Source organism: Hylobates moloch, unplaced genomic scaffold (genome assembly GCF_009828535.3).
Source record: "Hylobates moloch isolate HMO894 unplaced genomic scaffold, HMol_V3 SCAFFOLD_7, whole genome shotgun sequence".
Lineage (NCBI taxonomy): Eukaryota > Metazoa > Chordata > Mammalia > Primates > Hylobatidae > Hylobates > Hylobates moloch.
The window spans coordinates 41719650-41742320 of NW_026652282.1; the positions used below are offsets into that span (position 1 = coordinate 41719650).

Sequence of the window (22671 nt, forward strand, 5' to 3'; positions counted from 1 at the left end):
GATTCCACTAATGTCTTGGACACATCTATGAACAGTGTCTGGCACCAGCTGGCTCCAGCACAGAAGGGTTTGCTGTGTACCTGAGGGAGACTCTGTCATACTTGACCCAAGGAGGCCCGCTCGGTGACCAGGCAGGCATAGTAAGCATGGAGAACACACTTGGTCTCTTTCTCCCAGACCCAGACAGGAAACAGAAAACTTTCCTCAAGGTCACTACAGGCCTTTTTAGCAGGCCATGTTGCCACTGGCTGGCATTCTCAGAGAAAACACCTCTCCGCTGAAAAGTAAAACCCAGATTCTCCCAGGGTGCCTAAGATCCTAGGAAACGGAGCCCCACCACTGGGTAGAGAACAATCAGAATGAGGCTTTCTTCCCTCACTTCGGGAGGTTGCTGGCTCTGAAGCCCGGCTCCAAAGCCCCTCTTCCAGGCCACTGCCCCGACTGAGCCAGACCTCTTGCTCTTAGGACGCTCTGAGCCAGGCCTAGGGCCCCGCTCCATGTGGCCTGCCAGGACCCTAGAGGGCCGCGCTCTGGAGCTGCCACTGATGCCAGAGGCGCGACTCTTCTTCCTATTCCTAGGAGCGGAAGACAGAAACAGTGGCCTTGGGCACAGAGGGGTGGGAACACCCCACGCCCACTGGAAGAGAACGAAGTGGAAGAAGGGATTTCGGCTTCGGAGCCGGCGGGGGCCTGGCCACTGGAAAGCCCGCGCGGAGTTCTCTCGCCTCTCGCCGCCTAGGTACGCCTCCCCGGACCTTTTGTGCGACTCACCGTTGGAAATGGTCACACATTCCTTCTCCGCTTAGAGCCAACACTGTCATAACCATGAAGCGCGGGCCGACGAGCGCCATATCGGCCATAGGTTTTGTTGCCCCGCCTTCAAAGCCACTGCGCGTGCGCATTGCTTTGACTTCACGTTCCCAGGGGGCTGTGGGAAGCGGAAATGCTCGGCTGACCCTGAGGGTGGCGCTTCGTTCACACTGGCTGTTGTCATCCGCTCCTGAGGTTTCAGGCTCTCGGCAGTGAAGTAAGCGGGAGGGTGAGGTGGTGATGGTTTTGATCGGGGGAGGGGGGGACGGGAAGAATGACGGGAGTTTACGGGGCCGTGGGGTCATGGGGCCACGGGTGGGCGTCCTTGTGGGGATTGAGTGACACAGGCGGTGGGTGTGAGTGTTGGGGGCGAGGTTCGGGTCCAGCGAGTGACTAATTGATTGAGTCACTCAGCGCTTGTATCCTCACCCCGTGGTAACTGCCAGGCGCTCTTGCAAATGTTTCACATTAGCAGGAGCCCTGTGAGGTGTTACGATGATTATTTTCATGTTATAGAGAGAAAACGGTACAGTGTGGCTTGGCAAACTGTCCAAAGTCACGTAGGTAGCAAACCCGAGGAATCCTTTTTCTTCTCTTTTCCTGTACTTTGTTTATCATGTTTATTGTTTCCAGTGTGTCTCTTCCTCCAGACTAGAAATCTGGAGCTGGGAATTTGAGATTTTGTTCACTGATGGATTTGCAACACGGAGAACCGGCTCATGGAAGGCACTCATTTCTTCAGTGAATAAAAGTGGCACAGCAGTCAATCAGTTGGTTCCAAAGCCCGGACTCAGGAAGGCAGGGTTTCGCTCACTGAGGATAGTTGAGCTGTGCATGAATGTTAACTCTTAAAGCTAGAATGAGGTGTTGTCCCTCTTCTGTTGGGTAAAAACCTTTGGGTTTTACTCAACTTCACTGCATGGAAGGGAGCATAGGTGTTGCTAATTGAATCTCCCGTGGTCATTGTGTTTCCAGGGTCAGAGTGCAGACCTGAGACCACTGCTCACCGACTTCAGACTCCAGTTTATCTGTGCCCCGGCTTCCTCACTTAGTCTCAGAAGACTTAGGCCGAGGCCTCAGAAGGAGGTGAGTTCCCTGGGTCATAGGCAGAGATCTGGTGCTATAGTGATGGCCCCAACCGGGGAGTGTTTATCTCTGAATCCCTTGGTCCTGCCACCTTGGACACAAGAGAGGTACGCTGAGCTGAGGCGAGTTGGAGAAGCCTCAGCCCAGAGCCCAGACCCAGATCCTCGGAGCAGAGAAAGGAGGCTCACGGGACAGCAGGTCCTAGAAGATCTGGACCCATAGTGGCCTTTGTCCCTCACTTCAGCTGAGACAGAGCAAAGCTGGCTCAACTTCCAAGTGCCATGGAGGACCATGTGACAGTGCAGTTTGATTCCTGCTGGAGGAGGGGCAGGTGAAAGTCACAGGTGGATGGAGGCATGGATGTCCCCCCATGGGGGCAGGTGCCCTGCTGTAGTACCTGCAAAGGCAGGATGAGGCTGGGAAGGATCACAGCCAGCCACAGAGGATTGGCCTCTCCTAGCACACCTATTTGTGCACCCCCGTGCTTCCTTCTCTTGCCATTGGCTATTTCTGAATTTGAGTCAGCCCCATACCATCAACCAGGCACCTGCTTCCAGGGGAAATGCTGAGTCTCCTTTCATCCTGATCAAAGTGCAGAAAATATATTTTTAGTTTATAGAATTTCAGAGTAGTCTCTAGGTATGCTGTCATCTAGCTCTGCTGCCTTATTTCAATGCTTAATGAAACTGGGTCTGAGGACATGACTTGTTAACCTACACGGAGCTGAACCCTGTTGTCCTGATGGTATCACAGTGATTGCTGCAGTAGGAAATGGTTACTCTGCACAGAAGCTCCTTGCTGGAACTTTCTTTTGAAAAACTGCCAAAGGAAGAGGAGCATGGCAATCAAAATGCAAATCATGGGAAAGGAGGAAGTGGTGGGGTGGGAGCAGGGTAGATGGCCAGAGAGGCGGATGCAGGGAAGCAGGCACAGTGGTTTTCAGCCCCTGACAGAACTGACAGTGCTTGGCTGTTACCCACCCAGCCCCACACCTCTCCTCCCCTGCGGCCCTTTGAGCCCTGGTTGGGCTCCTTCCTCCAAACCACATCAAGAGATCCTACTCATACACACTTGGAGAGTGTCTTTTCACCTCTAGGGCTCTGTTTGTTAAGAAGTGATTTTTAATAAATTTTAATTTTCATTTCATTAGTAATTAATATTCCTTGTCAAAAATGCAAATAAAGAAGATAATTAAAATCACCAATCAATGTAACCAGTGTCAGCATTTGAATAAATGCTGTTTGAGGTCAGGCGTGGTGGCTCACGCCTGTAATCCCAGCACTTTGGGAGGCTGAGGCGGATGGATCCCCTGAGTTCAGGAGTTTGAGACCAGCCTGACCAACATGGTGAAACCCCGTCTCTACTAAAAATACAAAAATAATTAGCTGGGCATGTTGGTGCATGCCTATAATCCCAGCTACTTGGGATGCTGAGGCAGGAGAATCACTTGAACCCGAGAGGTGGAGGTTGCAGTGAGCTGAGATCATGCCACTGCACTCCAGCTTGGGCAACAAGAGCAAAACTGCATCTCAAAAAAAAAAAAAAAAGAATAAATGCTGTTTGAGACTTCATATTTGTACATATTGCTTAACAAAAATGAGATTACACTGCAGTTGCTTTGTTGGAACCTCCTTTTAAACACCCAGGAACTGAAAACAAAGTTCAGAAACCATCTTTAAAGCCTGTGTAGTATGCTTGTTTTGCACGTGTCATATTTTTTTACTGAGACCCCTTTGCTGCACATTTAGTTGCTTCCAAGATTTTTTTTATTTTTTATTTTTGAGCCAGGCTCTGACGTTTTCACACAGGCTGGAGTGCAGGGACGTGATCAGGGCTCACTAACCTCACACTCCTGGGCTCAAGAGACCCTCCCACCTCAGCTTCTGAGTAGCTGGGACTACAGGCGTGCACCACCACGCCAGCTAATTTTTTAATTTTCAGTTTTGTAGAGACAAGGCCTTGCTATATTGTCCAGGCTGGTCTTGAACTGGCCTCAATCAGTCCTCCTTCAGCCCCGGCGCATGCAGGGATTATAGGCAGATTTTTCATAGTGGAAATGACAACAGTGAACATTTTGCATCTTTGTGCTAGGAATAGAACTCTTGAGATAAAGGAGATGTTAAGTTGTTACTGGTTTCTGACATGTAGATGGCTTTGGACACAAGTCATACATCTGTCCAGTAAGGGAGACAAAGTTTCATGTGCAAAACCCACATGATCTTTGTAGCGTCCCATGGAATAGGCTGAAGCTACCAGGCTTTATTTTTAGATCATTCTTCCCAGGGTGCAAAGGTAATTATTATTAGGGTGGTGATGATGATCTTATGTCTATACCCACTGAACTCAACCCTTCTAATTCTGTCTTTATAGATCTCCATCCTTTGCAAGAGCACAAGATGGCCATGTCCCAGGTGAGTTCTAATGTACCCCTACTTTTTTTCCAGTGAAATTGAGGCAGAGTTTGGAATCTATATAATAAACTTGAAAATACCAATTATCCCCTCTTCTCTGGCTGTTTTCTGTTCAACTTGTCCTCAGCCTCTGGTTTCTCTAATCCTTCCCCTCACCAGGAGAGAGGAAAAACAGAAAAAGATACCTCTCTCCACTTGTTCTTCCAGAAACTGTACCTCATCTTCTTCTCCTTCTCAGAGAAGAATTGTTTAAATACATAGATTCATCTTGCTTTTTCCTCTTTCTTCACTTCTAGATCGCTTGGTCTTTTTTTACTATGTTTAAGAGAATAAGTTTGTGTATAATGTTTTAATGTACATAGAAGAAACTAGTAGCCAATAAAGTTTCTATTTCTTCTCCCCCCAGTACCACGTTCCTCCTTAGAGATGTCCACTGTTAACAGTTGGGTGAAACTGTGGGGTAGTATGCATTTATGTCAGTTTAATGAACTAAAAACATACACATATGTATTGTTTTTTATGCTTTTACACAAATGGCATATTCCCATACCCATCTTGCTTTCTGAACCTGATTATATCCTGGGTGGTGTTCCTTGTCAATATATAAAGATTGTTTTAATTCCTATTTCATAGTATGGATGTATCATGTAACTATTTTTCTATTCACAGATATTTAGGTTTTTAATTTCTTTTTTTTTTTTGTGACGGAGTTTCACTCTTGTTGCCCAGGCTAGAGTGCAATGGTGCAATCTCGGCTCACTGCAACCTCCGCCTTCTGGGTTCAAGTGATTCTCCTGCCTCAGCCAACCGAGTACCTGGGATTACAGGCATGTGCCACCATGCCCAGCCAATTTTGTATTTTTAGTAGAGACGAGGTTTCTCCATGTTGGTCAGGCTGGTCTCGAACTCCTGACCTGAGGTCATCCGTCCACCTCGGCCTCCCAAAGTGCTAGGATTACAGGTGTGAGCCACCGTACCTGGCCTTTTTTTTTTTTTTTTTTAATGGAGTTTTGCTCTTGTCGCCCAGGCTGCGGTGCAGTGGTGTGATCTCGGCTCAGTGCAACCTCTGCCTCCCAGGTTCAAGCGATTCTCCTATCTCAGCCTCCCAAGTAGCTGGGATTACGTGCACGTGCCACCACACCCGGCTAATATTTGTATTTTTAGTAGAGACGGGGCTTCACCATGTTGGCCAGGCTGATCTCGAACTCCTGACCTCAGGTGATCTACCCACCTCATCCTCCCAAAGTGCTGGGATTACAGGCATGAGCCACTGCACCTGGCCTAATTTCTTTTTACTATCGTATACAGTGCCTCATGAACAATTTTCTCTGTACATACTTGCTCTGTAGTACCAGTGTTTATGGAGGTTATACCTGGAAGTCGGGTTTCGATTAAAAGGTACTGAGACTTAAATTTGCCCTCTGCAATCCTTCATGATTACTCCTTTCACTAAATGTAAAGACTAGATAATTTCTGTGTTCCATTTTTCCAGGCTATTAAAGATGAAAAGGTACCCAGTTCACTTTGTGAAGCCACTTAACCTGAAATTTGAAGAGGATACTACAAAAAAGAAAATTATAGACCAGTTTCCCTTAAGAACATGCATGTCAAAATGTAAAAATATTCTGAATAAAGCATTAAAAAATTGAACATTTAAAAATAATGCATACACATAGTAAAAATTCAAATGAAAGCTTTGTTCAAGAAAAGGCAAAAAATAATTCTCCCATCCTCAAGATTCCTTCATTTTTTGGTACAGTCTTTCAGAGAATATGTATGCTTATCTGTCTGGATGTATGAATCTCTTTTTTGAGACAGAGTCTTGCTCTGTCGCCCAGGCTGGAGTGCAGTGGCAAAATCTTGGCTCACTGCAAGCCCTGCCTCCTGGGTTCACGCCATTCTCCTGCCTCAGCTTCCCGAGTAGCTGGGACTACAGGCTCCTGCAACCACGCCTGGCTAATTTTTTTGTATTTTTAGTAGAGACGGGGTTTCACCGTGTTATCCAGGACCGTCTCGATCTCCTGACCTCGTGATCCGTCCGCCTCAGCCTCCCAAAGTGCTGGGATTACAGGCGTAAGCCCCCGCGCCCGGCCAGGATGTATGAATCTCTTTGTCTGCTCGCTCCTGTGTGTGCTAGTTCTCGCTCTCACACGCTTTTTCTGTAACAAATTAGAGCTCATTCTGGTCCTTTTGGTCTTGTCTTCATGATCATTCCACTTTACTTGTATTTAGTTGTCCCTAGGGTTTCTTACTGCGGCACTATTGTCATTATGGTTCTGATCATTATTTGTTGTGGCTGCTTTCTTGTGCATTGTATGTGTAGCAGGGTCCCTGGCCTCTACTCTACTAGGTGCCAGTGGAATCCCTCCCCCAGTTTTGGCAATCAAAGTGTCTGTAGTCATTGCCAAATATCCCCTAGGGGAGAGAATTATCCAATGTTTAAAACCAGTGGTCTACCTTGTTTGCAAAAGCAGCTGCTTGGTATTTCATTGCATGGGAACACCAGTATTTATTTACCTTTCTCCTAGTGATGAACATTTAGGATACTTCTAGTCTTTTGCTGCTATAAACAGCATAGCAATGTACAGTACATTCTGTTGCCTGCATGTGAGTATGCCAGATGTGAGATTTCTAGGTCAGATTCATGTGCATCATGAATTTTGATTCAGAACTGTCAATTTGCCCTCCAAATAGAATATACTGATGTGTACTCCTAGCGGCAGTATATGCCTTTTCCCATAAGTGGGCAATCACAGTGCATTATCCAATGCTTTGATTTTTGCCATGATGCAGCATATAAGAGTGGTGCATTTTAATTCACATTTCCTGAAATTAGTGTCTTTTCATATTTTTTGGTTTTTTTTTTTTTTTTTTTTGGAGACAGGGTCTCAGTCTGTCACCCAGGCTACAGTATAGTGGCACGATCACAGCTCACTGCAGCTTCGACCTCCTAGGCTCAGGTGATCCTCGTGCCTCAGTCTCCTGAATAGCTGGGATCACAGGCGTGTGCCACCACACCTGGCTAATTTTTGTATTTTTTGTAGAGATAGGATTTTGCCATGTTGCCCAGGCTGGTCTCTAACTCCTGAGCTCAAGTGATCTACCTGCCTTGGTCTCCCAAAGTGCTGGGATTACAGGTGGGAGCCATTGCACTGGGCTATTTGTTTTTTGAGACAGTCTTGCTGTGTTGCCCAGGCTGGAGTGCAGTGGTGTGATCATGGCTCACTGCAGCCTCAACCTCCTAGGCTCAAGCAATCCTCCCACCTCACCCTCCCAAGTAGCTGGGAATATAGGTACATGCCACCACACCTGGCTAATTTTTCAATTTTTTGTAGAGCTGGAGTTTTACTGTGTTGGCCAGGCTGTTCTCCAATGCCTGAATTCAAGCAATTCTCCCACCCTCACCTTCCAGTATGGTGAGATTACAGGTGTGAGCCACTGTGCCCAGTCTTCTTTTCATTTTTTTAACCACCATTTTTACTTCTTTATTTCAATTATTTATTCTAGTCATTTGCCTCCTTTTCTCTTGGGTGTGGAATTAATTTGATTGCTGGATGGTAACTCTTTATGTTAACTCAAGTAAATAAGATTTCTATCATATATGTTGCAAATATTTTTGCAATACTTCATTTGCTTTGACTTGTCTTATTAATTTTGGGGAGTGGACACTTACATTTTGTTAATGTGGTCTAATTTCACAATCTTTTGTGACTTCTAGATTTCTTTTATTGCTTATATAGGATTCTGTGAGTCAAGATTATAAAAATGGTATTTCAGTTATGTGGAAAAAGTGGTTACTGAATGATAGTGGCACAGTTGAGTATCTGTATGGAAACAAAGACTCTTCTATATCATATAAAAGTGAATTCTAGATTGGTTGTAGACCTAAGTATTTATTTGAAAAATTGGGTAAAAATTTAGGAGGATATATGGATAACTTTGTGCAGTGCAAGAAACTTTTTTTTTTTTTTTTTGAGATGGAGTCTCCCTCTGTGGCCCAGGCTGGAGTGCAGTGGCGCGATCTCGGCTCACTGCAACCTCCGCCTCCCGGGTTCAAGCAATTCTCCCACTTCAGCCTCCCAAATAGCTCAGACTACAGGTATGTGCCACCATGCCTGGCTAATTTTTGTATTTTTAGTAGAGACGGGGTTTCACCCTGTTGGCCAGGCTGATCTTGAATTCCTGACCTCAACTGAACTGCCTGCCTCAATCTCCCAAAGTGCTGGGATTACAGGTGTGAGCCACCGTGCCTGGCCCTGCAAGAAACATTTTTAATGAAGATGGAAAACCCAGAAATCATAAAGGGAAATATTATCAGATTAGACTGTATTAAAATGTTAAAACCTGTAGAGTCAGAAGACATATTTGAAGCTGAGAGAAAATACCTGCAATGCATATAATACACAGAGGATTTATATATGTAATATGAACAATGATTAGAAAAAACAAAAAAATGTGGTAGAAAGGAGTCAAAAAGATAAGGCAGGCAATTTATAGGAAAAAAATGTGATGCCATTTGAAAGGATATTTACTTTTTCCGGTTTTCAAGCCAGGAAAACAGGGCCGATTTTCATTCCTCCCTTTCTGTTGCATTCCAACAAATGAACCCAGTCTCAGCCCTTCTACTGTTTGCCTTTCAGAATTTTTTTGTTTTATATATATACAAAACCACAACATTTTGCATGGGTTGTTTTTAATGAAAATATGCTCCTACTGTGCTTTTCTGAAATTTGCTTTTTTTTTTTTTTTCATTTAGACAAAAGTATCCCAGGCATCCTTATGTGTGAGTCAATTTTTTTTTTTTTGAGACAGAATCTTGCTCTTCAGGCTGGAGTACAGTGGTGCGATCTCGGATCACTGCAACCTCCACCTCCCAAGTTCAAGAGATTCTCCTTTCTCAGCCTCCTGAGTAGCTGGGATTACAGGCTCACGCCACCATGCCCAGCTAATTTTTGTATTTTTAGTAGAGATGGGGTTTTGCCATGTTGGCCAGGCTGGTCTCAAACTCCTGACCTCAGTTGATCCCCCTGCCTCGGCCTCCCAAAGTGCTGGGATTATAGGCGTGAGCCACTGCGCCTAGCCTTTTTTTATTTTTGTAGAGATGGGGTTTCACCATGTTGCCCAGGCTGGTTTCAAACTCCTGAGCTCAAGTGATCCACCTGCCTTGGCCTCCGAAAGTGCTGAGATTACAGGTGTGAGCCAGTGTGCCAGGCCTTTTAGAGCTTTCTTCTACTTTTTGCTAATACGAATAGGACTGCCTCAGACATCCTTACATACACATAAATATTTCACTAGAATAGAGTCCTGTAAATGCAACTGCTGGTTAAAGTAAGAAACAAATACCTTTAATAGGTACAGCCAAATTATGTATCAATCAGCCTTTATATGAGAGTAATTTCTAATACTCTTCATCAGCAGTGACTCTTATGGATAAAAGACAATATCTTATTGTTTAATGAGCATATATGTGAATTTTAGTGAGGTTTATAACCTTTTTGTGTTTCTAGGCCTCTAACATTTCTGTTGCTATGAGCATTTTATTCATACTGTTGGGCTGTCTTTTCTTACTGATGTATTAAAGGTATAGGGTAAAATCCTAGAAAGGTCATTGCTTTGTTAAACGGTATTTGCAATGTAAAATTTGATATATATTAACCAATTATTCCTCCCAAAAATGCTGTAGATAGTTTATAACTTCTTTGGTGTTTTTTTCTACATACTTGACTGTACTAAGTATTATCAACCTTTTTAATGTTTAAGAATATGAAAGGGATACATGGTAAGTTATATATTTATTTTATATTCATTCAGTTATATGTTAGGTTGTGGTCTTTTTCATAATGATTTGTTAGAATTTTAGTGTATAAAGGAAATTAGCCCATTGTTTTGTATATTTCAAATACTTTTCTCACTTTGATATTGATGTTTCATAATATAATTTTTGGCCAAGTGATGTGGCTTATGCCTGTAATCCCAGCACTTGGAAGGCTGAGGCAGGAGGATTGCTTAAGCTCGGGAATTTGAGACCAGCCTGGGCAACATGGCAAAACCTTGTCTCTACAAAAAATACAAAAATTAGCTGGATGTGGTGGTGAGTGCCTATAGTTCCAGCTACAAGGGAAGCTGAGGTGGGAGGATCGCTTGAGCCCAGGAGGTTGAGGCTGCAGTGTCTATGAGCATGCCACTGCATTCCAGCCTGGACAACAAGAGCAAGACCCTATCTCCAAAAAAAAAAAATTAATTCTGCTATTTAGAAATTTCTAATGTCTAGGCAGTCATGTTGATCAGTCTGTGACTGTATGTCTTCTGAATTTGGGGATTGCTTAGAAAGGCTTTTAGCCGGCTGGAAGTGGTGGCTCACGCCTGTAATCCCAGCACTTTGGGAGGCTGAGGTTGGTGGATCACTTGAGGTTAGGAGTTTGAGACCAGCCTGGCCAACATGGTGAAACACCGTCTCTACTAAAAATACAAAAATTAGTTGGGTATGGTGGCGGGTGCCTGTAATCCCAGCTACTTGGGAGGCTGAGGCAAGAGGATCATTCAAACCCAGGAGGCAGAGGTTGCAGTGAGGTGAGATCACACCATTGCACTCCAGCCTGGGCAACAGAGACTATGTCTTGAAAAAAGAAAAGAAAAGAAAGGCTTTTAGCCACTATAAAGTTATAAAAACTTTGATCTATTTTATGGTTATCTTGTACACATTTAAATCTCTAAGGCTGGGTGTGGTGGCTCACACCAGTAATTCCAGCACTTTGGGAAGCTGACACGGGTGGATCATTTGAGCTCAGAAGTTCGAGACCAGCCTGGCAACATGGTGAAACCTCATTTCTACAAAAAATACAAAAATTAGCTGGGTGAGGTGGCGTGTGCCTGGAGTCCCAGATACTTTGGGTGGCTGAGGCAGGAGGATCACTTGAGTCCAGGAGGATCGCTTGAGCCCGGGAGGTTGAGGCTGCAGTGAGCCATAATCTCACCACTGCACTCCGGCCTGGATGACAGAGGGAGACCTATCTCATCCCTGTGTAATTTATTTGAGGGTTCAGAGATGGGTAATTCAGTTTTATTGAGTTATTTTCCTCCATAAATACCTAGCCAGAAGATATGGTTTGGCTGTGTCCCCACCCAAAATCTCATCTTGAATTGTAATCCCCACGTGTCAAGGGTGGGACCAGGTGAAGGTAATGGGTCATGGGGCGGTTTCCCCCATGCTGTTCTCATGATAATGAGTGAGTCTCATGAGAGCTGATGGTTTTATAAGCTTCTGGCATTTCCCCTGCTTGCACATCTCCTTCCTGCCACCTTGTAAAGAAGGTGTCTTGCTTCCCCTTCCCCTTCCGCCATGAGTGTAAATTTTCTGAGGCCTCCCCAGCCATGCTGAACTGAGTCAATTAAACCTCTTTCCTTTATAAATTAGCCAGTCTCAGGTATGTCTTTATCAACAGCATGAGAACGGACGAATCTACCAGATTTTCCTAATGTCATCTTTTCTGCATAGATTTTATATATATAGATAGATAGATAGATAGATAGATAGATAGATAGATAGATAGATAGTTTTTTTTTTTTTTTGAGACGGAGTCTCGCTCTATCACCCAGGCTGGAGGGCTGGAGTGCAGTGGCGTGATCTCGGCTCACTGCAACCTCCACCTCCCGGGTACAAGCGATTCTCCTGCCTCAGCCTCCTGAGTAGCTGGGATTATAGGTGATTCTCCTGCCTCAGCCTCCCAAGTAGCTGGGATTACAAGCGTGCACCACCACACCTGGCTAATTTTTGTATTTTTAGTAGAGACAGGGTTTCACTATGTTGGCCAGGCTGGTCTCGAACTCCTGACCTCAAGTGATCCACTCGCCTCAGACTCCCAAAGTGCTGGGATTTCAGGTGTGAGCCACCGTGCCTGGCTGACTTAAGATATTTTTGCTGTAACCAGCCAATGGGTTATTCCCACCCACTGCACAGTCAAAACCAATTCACTGAGATCACGTCATTGCAATAAAGAGTTTAATTGACATAAGTCTGGCCATGCCACATGGGAGATGGAGTTTTTACTCAAATCAATCTCTCCGAAAATTTGGAGGGTAGGATTTTTCAAGGATAGTTTGGTAGGCCATGGATTCAGCTTCTAGGTGGGGCCATAGGACCAGTTGGTGGAGGTTGGCCAGTCCTGGTGGAGCCACTGGTCATCAGAAATGCAAAAACTTGAAAAAATGCTTCAAAGGGCCAATCTTAGGTTCTATAATGGTGATATTACCTGCGGCAGTAATCGGGGCGTTCCAAATCTTGTGACCTCCACAATAATAGCTGGAAATCTTTTATGTCTACATGTTAGCAGATTTTAGCCTCCTCATATCCTCCTAACCTCGTGGCCTCTCAGCTTTTCAAAGGTGGTTGAGTTTTGCAGAAGGCTATTATAAGCTTGTCCAACCCATGGTCCATGAGCCACATGCGGCCCAGGATGGCTTTGAATGCGGCGCAATACAAATTTGTAAACTTTCCTAAAACATTAGGAGACTTACTGTGACTTTTTTTGTGATTTTTATTTTTTAGCTCATCGGCTATCTTTAGTGTTGGTGTATTTTATATGTGGCCCAAGACAGTTCTTCCCGTATGGCCCAGGAAAGCCAAAAGATTGGACACCTGTGGTCTATTATCTTTTAAACTATAAAACAAATGTCTCTCAAAGTTTGCTTGGGCCAGGCTGAGGAGTGATTAAGGGCAATTTGGAGGTTAAAGGCAAGATAGGGGTTGGTTAGATCAGATCTCTTTCAATGTCACAATTTTCTCACTCTTATAATTTTTGTAAAGGCAGTATCATTTTTTTTTTAACTTGACACTACATGGTTTATTTAGTCCAATAATTTTTTTGTGACTTAATGAGACAAAGGGTTTAAACTCCATTGATGTTTTTTCTCTCTCTCTAATGATGAATTTTACCAAAACAGAAAGATGTGTGACACAATTAATTGCTCATGTTTTAAACTAAGAACTATGTTTTTTCTCTTTGCTGTATTATTAGTAGAATGAGTAGTTCCCAAGACATGACCAGTTTCAAAGTGGAGTGAAAATGCAGAGGTTTTCTGCATGATAACTTCTCAAAGTCACCAGGAGACTATTAAAAGATTTGAGATGAAGTAACACAGTAGTAAGATTCCTAATAGAGGAGGTTTAGTTGTTAAGAGAGTCACATACATACTTTGTTTTGTTTTGTTTTTTGTTTTTTTGAGATGGAGTTTTGCTATTGTTGCCCATGCTGGAGTGCAGTGGTGCGATCTCGGCTCATCACTGCAACCTCCACCTTCTGGTTTCAAGCGATTCCCCTGCCTCAGCCTCCTGAGTAGCTGGGATTACAGGCGCCCGCCACCACGCATGGCTAATTTTTGTATTTTTAATAAAGATGGGGTTTCATCATGTTGGCCAGGCTGGTCTGGAACTCCTGACCTCGTGATTCACCAGCCTCGGCTTCCCAAAGTGCTGGGATCACAGGCGTGAGCCACCGTGCCTGGCCACATACATATGTTTTATTTATTTATTTTATTTTATTATACTTTAAGTTCTAGGGTACATGTGCACAGGCAGTATCATTTCTATGAAGTAACCTCTGACACTCTACTCAGAGGATTTGTTGGTGGTTATTAACTTTCATCATCATTGTCATATTTAGCTCTGTGTGACTAGAAACATGACAATGGAATGATGGCTGTTTTACTGGGTCTGAGAGATAAGGAAGGAAACCCAAGTTTTTCCTACTGTCTACTCTCACTTGACACAACACTCCTGACACGAGATGTAATCCCAGGCCCCAGGCTGTTTCCCCACATACCAAGTCGTTCTCCAGTGGACACCAGCTGGGTCTACTCTAAGTCAATTCCATTCTGACACCATCTACCTGGAGTTAGCATCAGCTCCCACAGGTTGAGGCTTAGCCCCACAAGACTACCCCCACCTGAGATGCCAGTCTCGAGTAGGGTATCATCTATACATCTGATTGACGGGACACAAATCAGGGGTTCCCTTGACTCCCTGCTGGTGTTTGATTAATTTGCTAGAGTGAGTCACAGAACTAACGGAAACTGAATTTCCCCTATTTGTTATAAAGGATATTACAGAGGATACAGATGAACACCCAGATGGAAGAGATGCATAGGGCAAGGGTTGTGGGAAGGTCCACAGACCTTCCATGCCCTCTCTGGACTCACTACCATCTGGGAACCACCAAGTGTTCAGCTGTGTGGAAGCTGTCTGAACCCACCCAGCCCTTTGGTTGTTGTTGTTATTGTTGTTTTTGAGAAACAAGGTCTTGCTGTGTCCCACTGGCTGGAGAACAGTGGTGCAATCTTGGCTCACTGCAGGCCCAACCTCCTGGCCTCAGGTGATCCTCCCTCCTCAGCGACCCTTAGTGCTGGAATCACAGGATCCAGCCACCACACCCAGTCACAGTGGGGTTTTTATGGAGGCTTCATCACAGAGGCATGATCATCACTGGCCCTTGGTGATCAACTCAACCTTCATCTTCTCTCTCCTCCCAGGAGTTTTGAGGATGGAGATGAAATTCCCAACCCTCTAATCCTGTCTGGTTTTCTGGTGACCAGCTCGCATCCGGAAGCTACCTAGGGGCAGCCAGCTAACAGTCATCTCATTAGCATATAAAAGACACTTTGCTCACTTCAGAGGCTATTCCAAGGGTTGCAGGAGCTTTTTGCCAGGAGACAGGACAAAAACCAAATATATATTTCACAATATCAAACCAGGTGACATTACTCCAGATAAAAATGACTCTGGATTGGTAAACAAACTGCATCTGGACTGGAGGACTGAGTAAACTGTCAGGCCTCTGAGCCCAAGCCAAGCCATCGCATCCCCTGTGATTTGCACGTATTCATCCAGATGGCCTGAAGTAACTGAAGACCCACAAAAGAAGTAAAAATTGCCTTAACTGATGACATTCCACCATTGTAATTTGTTTCTGCCCCACCCTAACTGATCAATGTACTTTGTAATCTCCCCCACCCTTAAGAAAGTACTTTGTAATCAAATTTTATGAGCGTCAGTGTGAAGAGACCACCAAAGAGGCTTTGTGTGAGCAACATGGCTGTTTATTTCACCTGGGTGCAGGCGGGCTGAGTCCCAAAAGAGAGTCAGCGAAGGGAGATAGGGGTGGGGCCGTTTTACAAGATTTGGGCAGGTAAAGGAAAATTACAGTCAAAGGGGGTTTGTTCTCTGGCAGGCAGGAGTGGGAGTCGCAAGGTGCTCAGTGGGGGTGCTTTTTGAGCCAGGATGAGCCAGGAAAAGGACTTTCACAAGGTAATGTCATCGCTTAAGGCAAGGACGGGCCATTTTCACTTCTTTTGTGGTGGAATACCATCAGTTAAGGTGGGGCAGGGTATATTCACTTCTTTTGATTCTTCAGTTACTTCAGGCCATCTGGGTGTATATGTGCAAGTCACAGGGGATGCGATGGCTTGGCTTGGGCTCAGAGGCCTGACATAAACTATGACTGGCTGGTAGGAAGCCATGGATTGGGGTTTTCTGAGCACATTGCCACTCAGTGATATGTAACTGGGCATATCTTTTGCTGGGACCCTGGAAGCCATGCCACTGGGACCATTACAAGAGATACTGGTCCTTGGAACAGGTTAGGGCTTCCAAGCAACATCATCCTAGCGTTCAGCAGTGTGGTTTTGTTCCTGGGCACCAGAGCTATCACGAGGGAGGGGCAGATTGGGCTAACAGCTCCTGGATTGCTCTGAGAAGCCCTCCTGCTGGAGAAACCTGCCTGTCCCCGCCCTCTGGCACGCCGGCTTTCCTGTCCCCTCTCCTTCTGCACAGCTGGGTAAACTGGTGCCACTCTGGCCGATTTGGGCCTTATGGGTGCAGCGAGTGGTTTGAATTGAAGGCCACCAAGTGTGGGCATGACAGGATGGGATCTGGAGCAGAAACAGGCTGGTTATTAGTCTTTGCGAGGAATTGGGGGCACTTGTAGAAGTAAGTTCTTGTTTGGTGGTGACAAGGCCAAGCATAGACCTTTCCCCTTTTGCTTCAGTCAGCTGCCCAGACCACAGACCTCTGGCTTCCTGTTCTTTGTTTCATGATTGATGAGTGAAGGTTAGAACGGTTTGTCATGATTGATTGGCTATGTTTAGAACTGTTTGTTGTAGCTCTGTATCCCCTGCAAAGCCTGCTCTGTCAGTCCTAAGCAGAATTGACTTCTTCCTTTGTGGACCACCTGGACCCCGTCCTTCATCTGTCACTGTCCCTGTGAGGCAGGCTTCCTCGCTGCCTCTGTTTCTTCTATGAGTGTCTAAGTGTCGCTTTTCTCCCTCTGCTAAACTGAAGCTCCTTGAGTTTAAGAAGTGTCTTTTTTGTTTTTTTTTTTGAGATGGAGTCTCGCCCTGTTGCCCAGGCTGGAGTGCAATGGCGTGATCTTGGCTCACTGCATCCTCCGCCTCCTGGGTTCAAACGATTCTCCTACGTCAGCCTCCCGAGTAGCTGGGATTACAGGTTCCCACCACCATGCCCAGCTATTTTTTGTATTTTTAGTAGAGATGGGGTTTTACCATATTGGCCAGGCTGGTCTTGAACTCCTGACCTTGTGATCCGCCCGCCTAGGCCTCCCAAAGTGCTGGGATTACAGGCGTGAGCCATCACGCCCGGCCAAGGTGTCATTTTGTATCAATCTTTATGTCACAGGACTTACCAGCCTGGCCTCTATTCAGTAAACATGTGTTGAATGAATGAATTTCCAGGGTAAGATATTTCTCATACTCTATCTCTTTCTCCTATAAAGTTCAAAATGATTTTAGTCATATAAATACTCTATGTAATATACTATGCCAAACTGACAAGTGACTGGCATAAGAACAATCATATAAAGAAAGGCCAGCGTGGATGCGGGAGCCAGACTGCGTGGATTTGAATCCCTCATTCCTGGCTGTGTGACCTGGGCTGGTTACTTAGGCTCTGTGTGCCTCATGCTCTTCATCTGTCAAGTTCCTTCTAGTGTGGCGGCAAAGATTGAAATCTTTAGTACATGTAAAGGACTTCAAAGGGCACAGAGTAAGCCCTCCGTGTGCGTGAGATGCCATGTCCCAGCGCCCCAGGCTGGTCCTGGGGTGCTAAAGAGGAATGTGCCATTACAGGAATCATTGACCTTCAAGGACGTGTTTGTGGACTTCACCCTGGAGGAGTGGCAGCAACTGGACTCTGCCCAGAAGAACCTCTACAGGGATGTCATGCTTGAGAACTACAGCCACCTGGTGTCCGTGGGTGAGGGACCGTGCCACAGGGTGATGCAGAATGCCCCCAGTACTGTGTTTCTTTCTCAGCTGCTCCAAGCTCTGGGGCCTAGGAAGAATGAGTGTGGGTTACCACCCTCAGTGAGTTTGGGTTACTGCCCAATGTGTAGTATTCGTAGTCCCCTTTGGACACTGGAGAGCATATTGGTGCCCTTGCTTGCTATGTGAATGTTCTGTACTGAGGGGCAGATAGCTGTGTGCATGGGGCCATCACCGAGGCCCTGCCACCTTCAGCCTGCAGGGGTGGGCCTAGGTTCTGGAATTCCTCAGCATTAATAACGAAGTCCTATGTCATTTCCCCCGAACAGGGTATCTAGTTGCAAAGCCAGATGTGATCTTCAGGTTGGGACCAGGAGAAGAGTCCTGGATGGCAGATGGAGGGACCCCGGTACGGACCTGTGCAGGTGAGGACAGGCCAGGTGAGTCAGGCCAGGGAAAAGGGACCAGGTTGGTTGGTGAGAGCTTGGCCTCTGGGATGCGCTCAGGAGCCCTTCTCAGAGCCCCGGACTTGTGGACATGCCTAGGCTCTGATGAGCGGAACTGTTGTCATGTCCAAATGAGGCATCTGCCTGGCCGCCGGTTACAGTCTCTGTGTTCTTTGCTTGGCATTCACATAGACTGTGGCCACTCTTGTTCTGAGATCCCATTTCTACCTTCCAGCCTCCTGGCTTGTTAGTGAGAAGTGCCAAACCCCTTCTCATTCCTCTCACCCTGTCCTTTCTGGAAGCTTTTAGAACTTTTTCTCCCTTCTTGTGCTTATGTATTCTTACCAGAGTAGATGCAAATGTCAGCATTTCCTCTTTACTGGGCATACTGTGGGCCCTTTCAGGCTGAAAGTTGGAGTCTTTTTTTTTTAGACTCAAGGAAATTATCATACATTATTTTTTGGAGTTGGTATAGGCAACAAAGCTTTGCTAGTGACCTTTACTCTACCCAGCCTGGTACCCACCACATTCTTGCCTACTCTTATTTTGTGGTAAACACTGTAAACCTCACACTGTTTTCTATTTTCTCTTCTTATTCCTTCCCAGACTCTTACAAATATGACTTGATACCACCTGTTTTCAGATTCCTCCTCTTTTCAGTACCTTCCTCCCACTCAACTCTTGTTTTTTATATCATCTCTTTATTTATTCAAAAATAAACTTGAGAGAACATTATTCCCAGGGAGGAATACTTCATAAAACACTGCTAAACTGTTTTCCAACGTGGCTATACCACTTTTTTTTTCCACTAGCAATGTATGTGAGTTCCACATGTTTCACATCCTTGCCAGCACTTGGTATTGTTAGTGTTAGTCCTTTTTTCTAGTAGGTGTGTAGGGGAATCTCATTGTGATTTAATTTTGCATTTTTCTAATGATGAATATTGTTGAGCCCTTATTTGCCATCTTTATATCTTCTTTGTGGAAGTATTTGTTGTAATCTTTTGCCATTTTTCTTTGCTATTAAATTGTAAGGTTTTTTTTATATGTCTTTTTTTTTTTTTTTTTTTTGAGCTGGAGTCTCGCTCTGTTGCCCAGGCTGGAGTGCAGTGGTGCAATCTCAGCTCACTGCATCCTCGCCTCCTGGGTTCAAGCGAGTCTCCTGCCTCAGCCTCCCAAGTAGCTGGGATTACAGGCACCCGCCACCATGCCCAGCTAATTTTTGTATTTTTAGTAGAGACGAGGTTTCACCATGTTGGCCAGGCTGGTCTGGAACTGACCTCAGGTGATCCACCCGCCTTGGCCTCCTGGAGTGCTGGGATTATAGGTGTGAGCCACTGAGCCCAGCAGGTTCTTTATATATTCTTGATGCAAGTCTTTTAAGTACGTACTCCCAGATTATGGCTTCTTTTTTTCTTAACTGTGCTTTGTAGAGTAGACGTTTTTAATTTTGATAAGGCTGAATTTATCAAGTTATTTTATGGTTCATGCTTTTTGTATCCTATCTAACAAATCTCTGACTCAGAGCAATGGAGATTTTCTCCTATGTCTTCTTTCAGAAGATTTATAATTTTAGCTCTTAAATTTAGACCTATGACAAAGAATGAGTTAAGTTTGTAAATCTGACATGAGGTGAGGGTCAGGGGGTTTTTTGCATATGTATATCCAATTTTTCCAGCAGCATTTTTGAAAATACTCTGTTTGTTGTTGTTGTTGTTGTTGTTGTTGTTGACTTACTTTGCCATCGTTGCTGATAACCTTTGAATGGCCGGGCACAGTGACTCAGACTTGTAATCCAAGCACTTTGGGAGGCTGAGGTGGGAGGATCAGTTGAGTCTAGGAGCTTGAGACTAGCCTAGGCAACATAGTGAGCCCCCGTCTACAAAATATTTAAAACATTTGCCAAGCGTGACGGCATGCACTTGTAGTCCCCACTACTTGGGAGGTGGAGGTGGGAGGATTGCTTGAGCATGAGAGGACGAGGCTGAAGTGAGCCGTGATCACGCCACTGCCACTCCAGCCTGGGGTACAGCAAGACCCTGTCTCAAAAAAAACCAAATAGTTGAACAGAGATGTGTCTGTCTGTACATCATTAATACACTGTTTAATTACTGTAGCCTAATGTTAAGTGTTCAAATCAGGAAGTATGAATTTTCCAACTTTGTTCTTCCTTTCCTAATGTTTTGCCTATTCTAGGTCCTTGGTATTTTTATATAAATCTTAGAATCAGCTTGTGAATTTGTACACAAAAGCCCGCAGGGATTTTTGTATGGGATTACACTGAATCAGTGGATCATTGATATACTGACAATATTGAGTCTTCCAATTAATGAATAGCATGTATCTCTATTTAGATCTTCTTAAATTTTATCTCAATGTTTTGTAGTTTTGAATGCATAAGTCTTTCACATTTTGTTTAATTCATAACAGCTTTTTTTGTTCTTATAAGAGACTATAAATGGTATTTTGTTTAATTTCAATTTCCCATTGGCCAGTACTATCTTATAGAAATGCCATTAATTTTTGTATATTGATCTTGTATCCTGGGACCTTTCTAAGGGTACATATTAAAACTTGTAACTTTTTTGTAGATAGCTTGGCATTTCCTATGTAAACAATCATGTAGTTGTAAATAAAGACAGTTTTATTTCTTCCTTTCCAATCTGGATGTCTTTTACTTCTCTTTTTGCCCTCTTTTTTTTTTTTTTTTTTTTTTTTTGAAAGATTTCGTTTTTGCCAGGTGAGTGCATGGTGCAATTTGGTCACCACAACCTCCGCCTCCTTAGTAGAGATGGGGTTTCTCCATGTTCATCAGGCTGGTCTCGAACTCCCAGCCTCAGGTGATCTGCCTGCCTCGGCCTCCCAAAGTGCTGGGATTACAGGCGTGAGCCACCATGCCCAGCCTCTTTTTGCCATTTTTTACTGGCTAGGATCTTTAGTATTGTGTTGAATAGGCATAGTGAGAATGACTTCTTTGCTTTATTCCTGATTTTAGGGCAAAAGTACTCACTTTCTCATCATTAAGTATAATTTTTTCTTTGTAGAGTTTTCCGTTGGTGGCCTGACAATGGTTGAAGATTATTCCTTTTAATCTTAGTTTTTTGAGTTTTTATCATGAATTGATGCTGAATGTTGCAAATGCTTTTTCTGCCTCAATGAATATGATCATGCTTCTTCTCCTTTATTTTTAAATTAATTAATTATTATTATATTTAGAGATGGAGTCTCGTTCTGTTCCCAAGGCTGGAGTGCAGTGGTGTGGTCATAGCTCATTGCGGCCTTGAACGCCTATGCTCAAGTGATCCTCCTGCCTTAGCCTCCAGAGTAGCTGGGACTACAGGCATGTACCACCATGCCCAGCTATTTTTTAAATTTTTTGTAAAGATGAGGTCTTGTTGTGTTGCCCAGACTGGTCTTGAACTCCTGGCCTCAAGTGATTCTCCATCTCAGCCTCCCAAAGTGCTGGGATTACAGGTGTGAGCTACCATGCCTAGTCAATTTGCAGATTTTTCTTTTTTTTTTTTTTGAGACGGAATCTCTGTTGCCCAGGCTGGAGTGCAGTGGCACGATCTCAGCTCACTGCAACCTCCACCTCCCAAGTTCAAGCGTTTCTCCCACCTCAGCATCCCAAGTAGCTGAGATTACAGGCACCTGCCACCATGCCTGGCTAATTTTTTCGTGTGTATATATATAGAGACGGGGTTTTCTCCATGTTGGTCAGGCTGGTCTCGAACTCCCCTGACCTCAGGTGATCCACCTGCTTCGGCCTCACAAAGTGCTGGGGTTACAGGTGTGAGCCACCACCCTAGCCAATTTGCAGATACTGAACCAGCCTTTCATTACCTGTGTAAACCCTGCTTGATAATGACCTATCATTCCTTTGATATGCTCCTATTTATTTTTGCTCATATTTTGTTATTTTGCATCTATGTTTATTCGTCATAATCGTTTGTAGTTTTCTTCACTTACACTGTTTGTGTCTGGTTTTGACGTCAGGGTTATGCTGGCCTCATAAAATGAGTTGGGAAGTGTTTCCTTCTGTTTTCTGAAATTTATATAGGACTAGCATTATTTCTTAAATGTTTTGTAGACTTCATCAGTGAAGACATCTGGGCCTAGAGTTTTCTTGGAGGGTAAGTTTTGAACTACAAATTTTTTTTTTTTTTTTTTTGAGGTGGAGTTTTGCTCTTGTCGCCCAGGCTGGAATGCAATGGCGTGATCTCGGCTCACCACAATCTCCACCTCTTGGTTCAAGCAATTCTCTTGCTTCAGCCTCCTGAGTAACTGGGAACACAGGCAAACGCCACCATGCCCAGCTAATTGTTGTGTTTTTAGTAGAGACAGGGTTTCACCATGTTGGCCAGGGTGGTCTCAGACTCCTGATGTCAGGTGATCTACCAGCCTTGGCTTCTCAAAGTGCTGGGATTACAGGTGTGAGCCACCGCACCTGGCTACAAATTTGTTTTTTTATAATTATAGGTATATTCAGATAACTCTGTTCTTCTTGAGGAAGCTTTGGTGGTTTGTGGCCTTGAGGGAATTTGTCTCATCTAAACTATCAAGTTTTTTTTTTTCTCTCTCTTTTTTTTAAATTTTATTATTATACTTTAAGTTTTAGGGTACATGTGCACAATGTGCAGGTTTGTTACA

The 22671-nt window shown here is 44.4% G+C and overlaps 1 protein-coding gene across 1 annotated transcript; it reads left to right on the forward strand.

Annotated features, from left to right (window-relative positions):
* The first annotated feature begins 1104 nt into the window (after positions 1 to 1104).
* LOC116811054 (zinc finger protein 614-like) lies at positions 1105 to 18273 on the forward strand. The gene is made up of 5 exons (XM_058441309.1): positions 1105 to 1896; positions 4267 to 4307; positions 5800 to 5817; positions 17442 to 17568; positions 17906 to 18273. The coding sequence occupies exons 2-5, from the start codon at positions 4293 to 4295 to the stop codon at positions 18271 to 18273; spliced, it is 528 nt and encodes a 175-aa protein (XP_058297292.1). The 5' UTR covers positions 1105 to 1896; positions 4267 to 4292.
* The last annotated feature ends 4398 nt before the right edge of the window (positions 18274 to 22671 follow it).

What these genes read in the sequence shown, in the direction of transcription:
- LOC116811054 (XM_058441309.1), top strand. An exon ending in CAGCCACCTGGTGTCCGTGG is followed by an intron (nt 17,569 to 17,905) that starts GTGAGGGACCGT and finishes TCCCCCGAACAG; the next exon opens with GGTATCTAGTTGCAAAGCCA.